A 14,555-nucleotide genomic window follows, 5' to 3' on the forward strand; every position below is an offset into this window, starting at 1 on the left:
ATATGCACATGATCAAATTCATTCTATATGCCCCATTTTCTCTTTTTTAGAAGAGTTTATATAGAAAAGCAAACACCCAGATAGAAACATGTACCTTTCTCACTAACTGTTAAGTACTGTCAATCATTATTAATCTGATTTTCTTTAGGTTTGTTTAGAAAACTTTTGAACCCTACTCAGATATTTTCTTGCTGTCAGAGTTCTATTTGAACACTCGACACGTTGTGGTTTCAAATGCTCTTGCGAGTAGCTTTTCTCTAGCCTTTTAGGAGATGCCTTTAATTGCCTGCTCATGATGAGCCACAAAGAAGTTGCTTTCTTAGCATTTAAGGTTAGTTTTCTGGGCTCTCCCTCTGGATGTCTTGCATATTCCCTTGTGAAAGAATGAAGGGAAGAAAAACAAATTTTTTTTGAGGTCTAATTAGATCTTGTGATGATCTTTATCCAATCAGGTTTGCTTGGCTGGTAGCTTCTTCCAACTCCTCCTGGTAGTTGAATAAAGCCTACTCTTGATGTCCTGAGTATTCTTTCAGCAGACTTCCAGCTCACTCCTAATCCTGTTTCTCCTTTTTGAAGAGTACATATTTTAAAATCCATTGAAACACAATAGAGCATCTTGAAGACAGTGACTCACGCTGATTTCTCTGTGTTTCCTGGGCCTGCTCTCTCCGTGCTTCTGGTACCTCCCATCTGATACAGTCTCACATCTGAAAGCCCCACTCCCAGGCCTGTCACCCTGATCACAGGACTTTCCCGCTTTCCTGGAGCAAGGCAAGATCTTTGTCAAATACAAGTAGGCTTCACATTCAGTTTTCTGTGCCCCACAGATGCTCCGAAAAGGATGCCCAGCTGGGCCTTTGTGCACATTCCAATGCGGCCATACCTGCTGCTCCAGGTAAGCTCTGAGTGCCCAACTGTTTTGAAAAAGAAGATGGAAGGAATCTAAGTCTCCGCTGATAGCTTCCAGAACCTTCATGGCGACTCTTTGGGGTTGATGAACCCTTTTCTGAGACTAAATCCATAGAAAGAATAATCACATTAACCGTCACTTATGGAGTGCTTTCCACATGCCAGGCATTTGTTGAGCCACGTATGTGTGCATGTGTGTGTACGTATATGTATAAATATATACACATCTCATTTAACCTCTACAAGCCCTATGAGCAATTTATTATTTACATTTAACTGATGAGAAAACCTAGGCTTAGAAGTTAAGCATCTTGGGGCCGGCCCAGTGGTATAAGCAGTTAAGTGCGTGTGCTCCGCTGCAGCGGCCCGGGGTTTGCCAGTTCAGATCCTGGGCGCGCACCCATGCACTGCTTGGCAAGCCATGCTATGGCGGCGTCCCATATAAAGTGGAGGAATATGGGCACGGATGTTAGCCCAGGGCCAGTCTTCCTCAGCAAAAAAAAAAAAAAGAAAGAAAGAGGAGCATTGGCAGATGTTAGCACAGGGCTGATCTTCCTCACAAAAAAAAAAAGAAGTTAAGCATCTTGCCTTAAGTCACACAGCTAGTAAGTAGTGGAACTGGGATTAGAGATGCTGACAGAGTCATAGGTTTCTTTTCAGTCCTCTATCCCCGCCTCCTGTGGCCTATCCTCTGAGAAGGAGGCCTCAGCTATCCTCAGATGGTGTGGGATCCAACACCTACAAAAGGAGCCCTCCATTTTCCCACTTCTCACACTACTATCTCTCTGTTCTTCCTAGGGGAAGGACTTCATGTCAGCTATGTCATCGGTGGACTCCTCAGTATTCTGCTGATTCTGGTGGTGATTGCAGCTTTGATGCTGTACAGGTAACCTCCGCCTTGCTGCAGGGGCCATGTGTTCACTGGTTCTCATTAGCCTGTCTGAGATCTCCTGAATATCCACAGATTTGACCTCTGACCAGCCTCATTTCAAGGACTTTGGGTCACTTTCTGACCCTTGGGTCCCTGGTCAGAGCAGCAGAAGGGAGGGGCAGAAACCCAAATACTTACTCTTTTTACCCAGTGACAGCTCAAATGGCTTCCTCATTTCATGACCACAGCAACCCTTGGGATGTTGTTTATAGACTAGGGCTGAGGGCACAGAGGGTGTTACCCAAAATCACACAGGAAGAGGCAAAGCTGGGACTCACTCTAGCATCTTTGCTTTTTCCACTACCCCACACTACCTCAAACCATTGAAGTTGGAAATGATTTTCTCTTCACATAAACACAGCCCTTTACTACAATACTGGTTGATTTATCATTGCTCGGTATGGATCATCCTGGGAAGGTGAAGCGTGTCATTTTCAATTTAGAATCTTCTTTTTATGACCCTCTCTCTATCTGTTTTCCCCCAAATACTTTAAACAGAGCTTGCAGCAAAAATGTCAGGATTTTGCTACAGTGGCTCCTGCTAATAATAATAATAACAATAATAGTTACCATTTAATGAATATATATCAACATCACAACAACCTTGTAATACAGTGATTATTATTCCTCACTTTACAGATGAGGATTTGAGGCTCAGAAAGTTTAGTTTATGTCCACCAAGATCCCAGCTAGTAAGTTACAGAGATGGGATTAAAACACAGATCTGTCTTGACTGTAAAGCTCAGTGTACTAGTTATCTATTGCTGTGTAACAAATTACCCCAAAACTCAGCAACCTAAAATGACAACCATTTACTATATCACAGTTTCTGTGGGTCAGAAATCTGGATGCAGCTTAGCTGGGGCCTCTGCCTTAAAGTCTCTCCCTGGGCTGCAATCCAGGTATCAGCCAGGGTTGTGGTCTTATCTCATGGCTTGGCTGGGGAATGATTCCCTTCCAAGAGCACTTATGTAGTTGTTGGCAGGATTCAGTTTCTCACAGGCTGTGGCTGGCTGTTGACTGGAGACCTCCCTCATCAGTTCCTTGCCTTGTGGGCCTTTCCATAGGACTACTTACAACATGGCAGCTTGCTTCCCCCAGAGCAAGAGGAAGAGAGAGTGAGGAAGGGAGGGCAGCCTAAGACGGAAGCCACAAATTTCTCTGTAACCTAATCTAGTATCCATCACTTATGCATAGTCTGTTCATCAGAAGTGAGTCACCAGATCCAGCCCATACTCGTGGGGTGAGGAATCAGAAGGTGTGAGTACCGGGAGGTGGAGATCACTGAGGCCATCTTAGAGGCTGCCTACCACACTCGTGTTACAACTTCCCTAGATATCACCCCCCAAAAGATCTGAACTAATTTCCTATCACCTTTCCTCCTAAAGACATAAAAAATCCAAGTTAACTGATCCAGGAATGGGGAACCTGACCTACAGCAACCCCTCCTACCGAACTTCCACTCAGGAAGTGAAAATTGAAGCAATCCCAAAACCAGCCATGTACAATCAACTGTGCTATAAGAAAGAGGTAAAAATTAAAATTTATATTCAAGGTTTTTGGGGGTGGGGCTGGGGCGATTATTCTTCAGTTGCCTGAATAGATCAGTAAGGGATACTGGGTAGTCCCATCTACCACTTTGGAAGTTCTAGAGAACAGAAGAACTGAATGTGGTTTGGATTTCTAGAGAGGTCTTGAATCTCTGAGGGACCAGCTTGAGGGACCCCAGTGAGAGCAAGTTTAGAAAACAGATTCCAGAAGGTTTAGGTCTGAAGGCATGTGAGTGGGCACCTCCCTGCCAGGGGACATTTTCCCAGGCTTAGAGATTCTTTCCCCCCTGGAGTTGTCATTCCCCTGCAGTGAGGCTGTGGCCCCTCTGAAACAACCTTGGACTCCTAGACAACACCCAAAAACCCAAGAGCTCCTGGACTCTCCCTTTTCTAACCTCTGATCCAAGCTGTTGGCACCTATGGCTGGGAATGGCTGGTTTTTTGCTATTCTTCCTCTTATCACAGAGTCTTAAGAAATTTCTCCAGAATTCTGAACGTTTATGTGCTTTTGTTTTTTTAACTCCTTTGTTGCTTCAGTGAAAAATTATTTGCTGAATGTTTAGGCATAAAAATTAGTCCCATTTCCACCAGGATCTATAGCCTGGGATTTCAGATTTTCCTAGTCTGATGTGGCCCTCGTTTTTTCTAAAATCTCGTAACCCTGTCTTCAGAAGTTACCCCTTATGAGACCCCAATCAGTCTCCTCTCCTGGCCTGTCCAGCACAGTCAGAACCTGCCCTCACACCTCCAGGGCTCCCAGGCATAATGAATACACCTTACATAATAATCATGTGTTTTCTGGATCCATGAATTCCCTTATGAAAAACTTCCACCACAAGCCAGAACAGAACCTGCAAGGACAGCTTACAGTTTTAGGGCTGGTAGACTCCTTCTCGCTTAATATCTTTGAGAGAAAGACTCTTGAAGCGTCTTGGGTTCCTGGAGTGCCCAATGCCCCAGAAAAGAACCACAGTAAGAGCCACAGGTTAGAACTTAAAACGATGTGACCTGTTTCTTCTGTTGTATGCTTTTTCCTCAGCAGCTCTTTCACCCCTCTGATAGTCTTTCACCCTTTCTCTTCTGATTTCCTCTTGATTTCAGGTACCTGTGTGTTTGTAGAGGGAGTGGTGTCCCCCGAATTGCTAGTGCCATGTCCCCCACCTCTCCCTAACTTACCTAGTGTGTCTCGGTGCTGAAGACTCTGAGTAGCCTGCATCTGCTCTTACACTAACTTCAGCTTGGAGGGTGTGCTGGGTGACTGGGCACGTGTATGTGTGTGCATGGGTGCTTGTGTGCTGTCTGTGTCTCTTTCTACTTGATGGAGGGAGCTGTCACTCCCAGAGGGCAGGGATCATGTTTTATACTGTGTAATCATCCAAGTGTCCTGCTTAATGTAGGGGCTCAATAAGTATCTGTGGAATTGAATTGTTACTAAAATAGGGCAGCAGTTGCAGGGCTCTTGGCAGGGATGCTGTCCCAGGGACAGAACCCAAGCCTTGGCCCATTTTCTCCTGGCAGTGGTGGCATGTTGGTTGGTAACCCCCAGAAACCAGGAGTAAGGCTACCCTTTGAGGAATCCATAAAGGGAGAAAGCTGGGTAGAACTTAAGGCTGTCCTTGGAACCATCCCAGGTTGCTTGGAAATGGCCCCAAAGCTCGTGGGAGCAGAGCCAGAATAACCTCCCACAAAAGCTTATAGGTTACAGGACCCCTGTGGCTGACACTTAGAACCCAAATAAGAGGGTTTTCTAGATCCCGCCTGTCTTACCTCCCAAAACTTTTCTCCTTAACAAAATTAGAAAGAAGAGAATTAAGAATAAAATAGCACAAAAGTACTTTAAAATCCTGAATAAATGCACATTTAAATGCTTTTGTCAATTGTTTTTGATTATGTATATCAGCATGATGTCCCATTAATAAACCACAATAACAGGGCTGGCCTGGGCGAAACCTACACTACTCGTCAGCCATGCTGTGGTGGCAACCCACATGCAAAATGGAGGAAGATTGGCACAGATGTTAGCTCAGGGCCAATCTTCCTCACCAATAAATAAACAAACCACAATGACAATGTAACAACAGCTAACATGATTTAGTGCCTCTTATGTGTCAGGCACCTACTAATTGCATTCCATGTATGGCCTCATTTAACCCTCACGGCAGTTGGTTATATATGGATGCTGTTATTCTCCCCACACTGCAGATGTGGAGACCGAGTTTTAGAGATGTTAAGTAATTTGCCCAAGGTGACATGGCCAGTGAGTGGCTGATGCAGGACTGGAAGCCATGGTTCTCCCTCCTCCCTGTATGCTAATAGTAATAATTATTACTGCTCCTCTCCTTTTAGACTAAGCCTCATATATTTGTGCTGACCAAGTTTCCCCATTTGTTTGTGGGATCTTTGCATTCTTCACACCCACTCTTACCCCATCCATTTCCTTTTTTCATTCACCATGAGATCCTTTATAGAGAACCAACTAACTGACCATGTCTCCCCACTCTCCGCCCTAGGGTGGACCTGACCATAACTATACCAAGGAGAAGATCAAGATTGTAGAGGGAATCTGTCTCCTGTCTGGGGATGATGCAGAGTGGGATGACCTCAAGCAACTGCGCAGCTCACGGGGGGGCCTTCTTCGGGATCACGTATGCATGAAGACAGACACAGTGTCCATCCAGGCCAGCTCTGGCTCCCTGGATGACACAGAGACGGAGCAGCTGTTGCAGGAAGAGCAGTCTGAGTGTAGCAGTGTCCATACCGCAGCCACTCTGGAAAGACGGGGCTCTCTGCCAGACACAGGCTGGAAACATGAACGCAAGCTCTCCTCGGAGAGCCAGGTCTAAAGGCCCACGTTCCCTCCCCTCCCTGCCTGTTCCTTCTCCTGTATGGACTTCAGTCCTTGTGCTCGCTTATACAACAGGCCTCCTTCCTGTGTGCTCGTCCTGCTTCTCCTCCTCCTACCCCATAACCGCTCCCAAGCCCTCCACGGGAGTTGTTTCCGCCTGAGTCCATAACCACCTGTGCACAAGACATGATGGCGCATCCCAAGAACTTAGACCTGGATTTTACCATGAACCTCGCCTCTTGCACTCCGTCCTGAGCCCCCTGAAACTAGGCTCAGTAATGATTCCTCGTCAGTACACAGCTCCACCTCCCCTTCCCCTGGTACCCTCGGTGCCTGCTCCACAAGAGCTAATGACCCAAGACTGCACTCTCCCCGATCGGAGCTGGCCTGACTGCTTCTCTGAGAGAACTTGCCCACCAGGGGCTTGGGCAGGGGGTCAAGGGTAAAGGGAGAGATGAAGGATAGAGGCTGGGAGGAGGAGGAGGAGTCAGCCCAGCTGGTATGGGCATCTGGGAAACCTCCAGCCTCAAGTGCATTGGTAATATGAAAAAGCTTTTAGGGGTAGTTGGGCCTGGATGTCCTGTCCATTGCTGGCAATGGATCTTATTCTCACTCTAAGAGTTGCTGTTTTTTCAACTGGTGAGATCCGGGTGTGGCTCAAGCTGTTCTGCTAGAATGTCTGGAGCCGTTTCTGCCTTCAGACGACTGGGGGCCCTATCACATGGCAGCTGGCTGATATGAATTCCCTCCTGGTGCCACCACTGGCCAGTACCTTTTCTAAGTCTTTGACTCTCAGTAACCAGGTTGTGAGCTAGTGGCTTGAGTGAATGAGGAGCCCCAAGGACGGAGTCTCTGCAACATCTAAGAAGCGCTGCCGAGACCACACGCCACGTATCACCTGAACCTAGTGTTCTGCCCCTCTCTCCCTCCTCCTCTGGGATTCTGAGCACAGAGATCCTGAAACAGCTTTTCAAAGACGGGCTGGAAGTTTTCATAAATGGTCAAGAAGAGCAATCAGGTCAGAGACTTGGGGCAGCCAGGGCCTAAAGGGAAGTATCCATGAGGTTGACCCTCCTGTGTTCTCTCTCAAGTGCTCAGGGATCTAAGTTAGTGGACAGGGAGCCTTTGGCTATGCGTGGTGAAGTTCCCATTCCAGCTCTCTTCTCAGCTAAGTGACTTGCTTTCCATGCTGAGATGCCATCACTTGGGTCATACTTATTCCCACAAAAGGCACGTGTCTCGTACTAGTATCAGGAGAGTTGAGACTTTTTTTTTGTCTTAAAACGTCTACCTAGCTCTTTTTTTTTTTTTTTTTTTTTTGGCCAATTTGTTTTTTCTGACCTAGCCCTGTAGCACCTGTGGTGAGGAGGGCTAAATAAAGATGCAAAGTGGGCGGCAAGGAGTAGAAAGGCAGAGAGAACCCCTGATGAAGCCCTCTCAGCCCAGGGCAGATCCAGATCTCTCCCACCCCGGAATCGGATGCGACAGAAGAGGACAACAGGGGCTGAGGATGAAGGGGAGGGTTTCTAGGGGAAGTTTCCTGATTTGAAACATCTGTGGTTATTGGTATTGAGAAATCAGCTACCAAACATGTGAGTGAGAACGGAGGATAAGAACAAACCTTTTCTGGTCAATTCTAAGACTGCTAGAGACAGGTGCGAAGCCGTTAGCCCTGCTCTCAGTCGTCAGCCCCAGGTCTGGGCCTACACGGGACAGCCAGGCCAGGCCAAGAAGGCTTTTCCTGTACACGAAGTGGGAAAGGTGAGGTGCCACTTCCAGGAGGAGAGGGGGACATTTGACACTTGACAGGGCAGTAAAAGAAGGGGCACTTAGAGTCTTCAGACTCACGGTTGGGGACTGGGGGAAAGCAGAAAAGTGGCATTTTCTTGATTGGGAAGGGGGAAGATCTTATTGCACTTGGGCTGCTCAGAATGTAGAAAGGACATATTTGAAGAAATATCTATTTGAGCACTGATTTACTATGTAAAAAGCAGAATCTCTCTGTCCTAAACTAATGGAAGTGATTCTCCCACGCTCATGTGTAATGGTTTTAACGTTACTCACTGGAGAGATTGGACTTTCTGGAGTTATTTAACCACTATGTTCAGTATTTTAGGACTTTATGATAATTTAATATAAATTTAGCTTTTGTTAATCACCTTGCCTGGCTTGGAGTCATGACTAATAACTGCACCTGCTCTGTCTGGCAGACCCACCTGCTTGCAGACATCACCTCTGAGTCCTTTGGGGATGTGGGGACAGTGAAGTACAATACAGGCAGTGAGGTTCCTGGCTGGAGGTTCAGCTCATCTTTAGAACATAGGTCAAGACCAGAGTTCATTGGCTTATGAAATCCTTACTTCCTCTAGAGATTTCATTACGAGTGCCAACTCTGAATAGTTGGTAGCGGCTGCCTAGGGTCCTGTCCAGACTCAGTGGGAAAAGTGTTATGATCAATAGTGACATCTCCTTTGGGATCTGGAAGGAAGTGTCATGGCATGTATACCATACATCTTCTATTCCTGTGCTAGGTCTATGAGGGCTTCAGTGTCACAGAACTTGAATTTGCTTTGCACTGATGGTCACTGGCAAAACTGTCTGATGTAGTAAGAGAAGTACCAGAATGGGGACCAGGAGAGCCAATTCCAGTCTCAGATTTGCCACTAGCTCTCTTTGTCAAGTTTCATAGTTACTCTGAGAATGGATCAAATGAACACTAAATTTCCTTTTATTTTTAAAAAGCTGTCTTCTCAGAGCTCATCCACTACATCTCAAGGCTAGAGCAAGGAATTGGGGATTCCCTTCTCAGGTTCTCTGGACATGATACCTCTCAATGAAGAGTGGGAATCATGCAAGTCTCAATGCCAGATATAGAATTTGACATCAAGGCTCAATAGTTGACTTTCTAAACCACACACCATTTATAGAATAATGTTCCCATTCGTTCATTCATTCATTCATTGCCTACCATGGCCCGGGTACTGCCCAAGCCTGACAACAGAGCTTAGAGTCTAGCAACACCACCACCCCCAAAAAGAACAAAGAAAAAGAAAGCAAGAAAGACTGAAGACTCTTGTATTTAATGACAAGAGATCTGAGTATAAATGACACTGTATAATTCTTCCAACTTTGGTGAGGGATAGGTGTGCTAGAACAAAAACAAGTGGAATAGCCAAGGACAACCATCCCCTCACTCCACCATTCTTTTTTCAAAAAAAAAACTCACAACAGAGAAAGAAGGACATTTTCCTTTTTTTTTTTTTTTTTGGTGAGGAAGATCAGCCCTAAGCTAACATCCATGCCAATCCTCCTCTTTTTTTTTTCCTGAGGAAGACTGGCCCTGAGCTAACATCTATTGCTAATCCTCCTCCTTTTTTTCCCTTTTTCTCCCCAAAGCCCCAGTAGATAGTTGTATGTCATAGTTGCACATCCTTCTAGTTGCTGTATTTGGGATGCCGCCTCAGCATGGCCAGATAAGTGGTGTGTCGGTGCGCACCCAGGATCCGAACCTGGGCTGCCAGTAGTGCAGCACGTGCACTTAACCGCTAAGCCATGGGGCCGGCCCCCAAGAAGGACATTTTAAGCAGTGAAATTCAGCCTAAAGCATCAGCCTATATCCTTGTAGGAAGTGCCCCCTCCCCAAGCTTCAAGGGTTATGGGCCAGGCCATGAACAGTGACCACCTGAGCTGGAAACCCGGGAAGAACTTTTCAAATGGGAAGAAAAAATGAATGCACTGCACACACACCATTTGCTTGGAAAACGAGATGTTTCTGGGTGAATGCATTTTGCCACCTTGTGACCACGTCAGCCGGTTTAATCAGGCATTCACTGCCTGAACATTAGAGGTCCTGCTAACCTGTGACTGTCCTGTCACTTCAGCAGGAGATGGGAGAGGAGAACAGGGCTGGGCCCAATGGCTCAGCTCTTGACAAGAATGCAGCTGTTGGCAAATGAGTATTTAGTAACAGCACCAAGGACTGGCACCCTGTTTTTAGGTTATGAAAATGCACTGGCTTTTAGTTTCCTGATCAGTAAAATGAAAAAGCTGAACCGGATGATTGCTAAGGTCATTTCTAGCCCGAAACTTGTATTTATCTTCCTTCCAGGAAATCTTGGGGATGAAATGAGGGTTGAGAGTTCCTTGTCTGGTTCTCTGGATATAAAACTTGCAACTTATGATAAGCAGGGAGATGATGAGTCAAATTCTAACAAACTGGACATATTTTTGCAAACTAATTACGTTCAAAATATAGTCACTGTCCTTCTTTCTATATTGTATGAACCAACTGTGGAACCTAAGATGAAAAGATCTCTGTGGCCCATAGAAACGTCTCCATGGCATGAATTGAAGCTTTCACCAAAACCTAGGCCTGCAGAAAACAGAAAGTCCGTGCTGCATAGGAACTTAGAAAAAGCATCTACAAGGGCTGAGGGTGCACAAGGTTCTAATGCACTGACATTCAAGGGTGTCCGGTAAGCTTTAGTTATTTCTACTTATGGACATAACGATTAAAGAAATATGGTTGAGCCCTTTTTAAGGCTAAGAAATAGTCTATAAGTATGTCTTTTCTTCATATGTGAAGATGACTCCACTAATCCACTTAAAAGAATGTGTGTTTGGGGATGTTTCAGGCAACCTTTGTTTTGAAACATTCCCTCTCTTGCCCATTTATTTTCTCTCCAGATCATTCTCCTGTTAACCAGCTGGCAGAGGCTAAGCAGAGCTCAGCACAGGGAACAGAGTTTTATTTCCAGTCAAGGCTCCAACTCACAACTTTGTACTCCTTGACGTGACGTTAAAACAGATCCAGACAGCCTAATTAAGGGTCTGAGTTTAAAACCCAGGCTGGGGCCGGCCCCGTGGCTTAGCGGTTAAGTGTGCACGCTCCACTACTGGCGGCCCGGGTTCGGATCCCGGGCACACACTGACGCACTGCTTCTCTGGCCATGCTGAGGCCGTGTCCCACATACAGCAACTAGAAGGATGTGCAACTATGACATACAACTGTCTACTGGGGCTTTGGGGAAAAAAAAAAAAAAGGAGGAGGATTGGCAATAGATGTTAGCTCAGAGCCGGTCTTCCTCAGCAAAAAGAGGAGGATTAGCATGGATGTTAGCTCAGGGCTGATGTTCCTCACAAAAAAAAAAAAAAAAAAACCCAGGCTGAAGTTAGCCCCAAGCTACACAATCTGCTTATTTCATTTTACAAGACACAAAGAGCCAAGAACTCACACTTATCTTGCCCTTCTCAGTGGTTTTCCCTCCAGCCCCTAAAAGCCTGTTGACAGCCTGCTAACGAGGTCCCTATCTCTGCCTTCTGCCTGCTTCCTCTGTGGTGGGGCTGATGCTTCTGTGGTCAGTTCTTGGACAGCCTGTATGTTGGGGACTATGGGAAAATGGGCTATGAGAAAAGAAAAGAAGGCTTCATTCATTCAACCAGCACCTATTAAATGCAACCATTGCAAGCTGGAATAGGCTTTGCAGTCTTGGAGGTCGGTCAAGGGACTAAGACCCACAGCCACTTGAGATCTGTGTTAATGTCACCACTGCTAAATCCAGGTAATAATGCAGAGGGTACCTGGACTGAAAGCTGAAAGGAAGTTAACCATTGATGCTGCTCTTCTTAGGCTGGAAATATGGATCCATATCTCATGGTAGAGATGTTTCAACAAGAATGCAGCTTGTGATTATGAGGGCGTGAGCATTGTCCCAACCCTAGCAGCCTTTTCAGAAATGCCCAGCACAGTTATTCAGCAGCCACAGTGTTTGGCCTTTGTTTCCTGCTTCCCGTTGCAAAATACAGCATTCACTTTAATCTCTAAGCCCACAAGGGTTTCACTGCCCTATTAATACCTTCCTTGTGTAGAACTATTGAGAGGTCCCTGGAATAAAGTAGCCACATATATCACTCTAATAAATACAGAGATGAATGCTATTTGATGATAATCCTGGACTGCAAAAGATGACTGGCCAAACATTTACTGGAAACCCACTACAGGCAAGGTACTATATTAGGTTTCTACAAGGCCCTACAGGATCTGCCAATCCCCTCCCTCCATTATCCTTCAGAACTCATCTCCTACTACCCTCCTACTGCCAACTACTCTGTTCCAGCTAAACAGGCCTCTCCCTGTTTCTCAAACCTGCCAGGCATGCTCCCAACTTAGGGTCTCTGCATAGCTGTTCCCTCTGGTTGGCACTTTCTTCCTCTAGATATACTCATGGCTAACTCCTTCGCCTTCTTCAAGTTTTTGCGCAAATGTCATCTTAATGAAACCTACTCTGACCACCCTTTATGAAATTATACTCTTTCCAACTGTACTTCCCAATCCCTCTTACCCTGTTTTATACTTTTTTCTTTTCCTATTGCACATATTGTCTAATAACATACTATATAATTTATTTATGTGTTGAATGTCTACGTTTCCTCACTATAAAGTGAGTACCATAAGAGGAGGGGTTTTTTTTTTGGTCTGTTTTGTTCACTGATTATCCCAAGTGCCTAGAACAGTCCCTGCATATACTAGGTGCCCAATAAATATTTGTTGAATGAATGAGTGAATAAATGAATGGAATCAGACATCTCATGCCCACCTTCTAGTAGGGCTGCATCTAAACCATATAAGACAAAAAGGGATTTTGCCATCTTGTTCTAAAATTCTCCAGGATCCAGACTCCACACATCCTTTATTGAGCAAATTCCAGGTTACCATCACCCTCTCCTTAAATGTAATCTTCAGTTTATTTCTGGTAATATTTAAATAAAGTAAACATGCCAATGACCAATGACTGAAGAAGACTATTTCTATATATTCCTAATCCATTTCTCAAAAGGTCACTGTGAACTTTTTGCTCTTACTGGTTCCTTTCTCCTTCCTCTACCTATGGATCTGTCCTCATCTCCCATCTTTTCACTCTCTCCACTCTCCCACTCTGTGGTCTACTACCATTTCATCTTTTCACTCTATGGAGGTGATTCCTAAGTCTATATCACTTGAGTCCTATCTCTTCTCACAGCTCTCATCCTGTATTTCCTAGGCCTACTTAGATGATTCCATTTGAATGTCTCATTGGGACCTAAAAGTAAACAGGTCTAAAATAAACTTCTTGCCTTCCCTTTGAGACTGGCTTCTCCTGACTTTCTACTTCCATTTGGGCAATCACTGCCTCCCAGTCTGTAGGCTCCAATCCTGGCACTCTCTTTGACTCATCTCCCTAAATGGGCCCCACCCTCTTTGTACCTAATCTAGTCGGTTGCCAAATCCTTCACTCTTTCTTGAATCTGTTCTCATCATTTCCACTGCTGTTACCTCATATGAGACTCCAAACTGGGCTCCCAACTCTAACCTATTTTAGACAATCAAGCTAATGAGTTTTCCTAAAGTGTAATTCTGATTTTGTCACTCCCTTGCTCAGAAACCTTCAATAGCTCCCCACTGCCTACTTAAAGTATAAATTCTTTACCCTAGTATTCAATACTCTTCAAGAATTGTTCCTAGCTTTCTCTGTCAATCTTGTGTCCCACTACTTCCCAACATGAACCCTGTTCTAAAATCAAACCCACATATTCAATTCCCTACACACAATGCACTTTCTTGTCTCTGTGCCTTTGCCCATACTTTTCCTGCTACTACACATTCTCCCTGCTCCTTTTATTAAAAAATATTAACATGTCAATGGTAAATAATTCATTTCCCTCCCTAGTGAGTCCCACTCCTATTGATATCTTGAAATTCCAGGAATGTTCTAATCATTTTCAGGTATGAACACAAATACACATACATTTATAACCATATATAATAAAATCATTCCATATACGCTTTTCTGCAACTGGCTTTTTTTCAATTAAATAAAATTTGTGTGTTTTTCTTTTTTTTTATATAATTTTATTTATTTATTTTTCCCTGCAAAGCCCCAGTAGATAGTTGTATGTCATAGCTGCACATCCTTCTAGCTGCTTGTGTGTTTTTCTAACCAGCACATATAGATTAACCACATTCTTTTTAACAGTTACATAGTATTCTGTTGAATGGATATACCAAAATTTATGTAACAAGTGCCCTATTGATGAATACGTAATTTCCAGGTTGTTTTTTTTTTCTATCAGTGCTGCAGTGAATGTCTTTGTACATTTTTCTATGCTTACATGCATAGATCCGTAGGAAAAATTCATAACAGTGACATTACTGGGCCAGAGATTATGTACATTTTACTTTTTAATAACTGCTAAATTGTCCTCCTAAAAGTTTGCACCAATTATACTCTTACCAACAGTGAGTTTGAGTATCTATTTCTCCAACTCTTGGCCAAGCAAGGGT

General features: G+C 44.6%; 1 protein-coding gene across 1 annotated transcript in view; it reads left to right on the forward strand.

Moving 5' to 3' along the window:
* The window catches only part of LRP4 (LDL receptor related protein 4), a 49,074-nt gene extending 40,681 nt beyond the window's left edge, over nucleotides 1–8,393 (forward strand). Inside the window, exons 35-38 of the mRNA XM_058527015.1 lie at nucleotides 828–895; nucleotides 1,708–1,795; nucleotides 3,229–3,370; nucleotides 5,901–8,393. Of these exons, the coding sequence (XP_058382998.1) occupies nucleotides 828–895; nucleotides 1,708–1,795; nucleotides 3,229–3,370; nucleotides 5,901–6,233 (631 nt within the window). The 3' untranslated portion in view covers nucleotides 6,234–8,393. The remainder of the gene's footprint in view (nucleotides 1–827; nucleotides 896–1,707; nucleotides 1,796–3,228; nucleotides 3,371–5,900) is intronic.
* Nucleotides 8,394–14,555: the final 6,162 nt, after the last annotated feature.

Source organism: Diceros bicornis, chromosome 31 (assembly GCF_020826845.1).
Source record: "Diceros bicornis minor isolate mBicDic1 chromosome 31, mDicBic1.mat.cur, whole genome shotgun sequence".
NCBI lineage: Eukaryota > Metazoa > Chordata > Mammalia > Perissodactyla > Rhinocerotidae > Diceros > Diceros bicornis.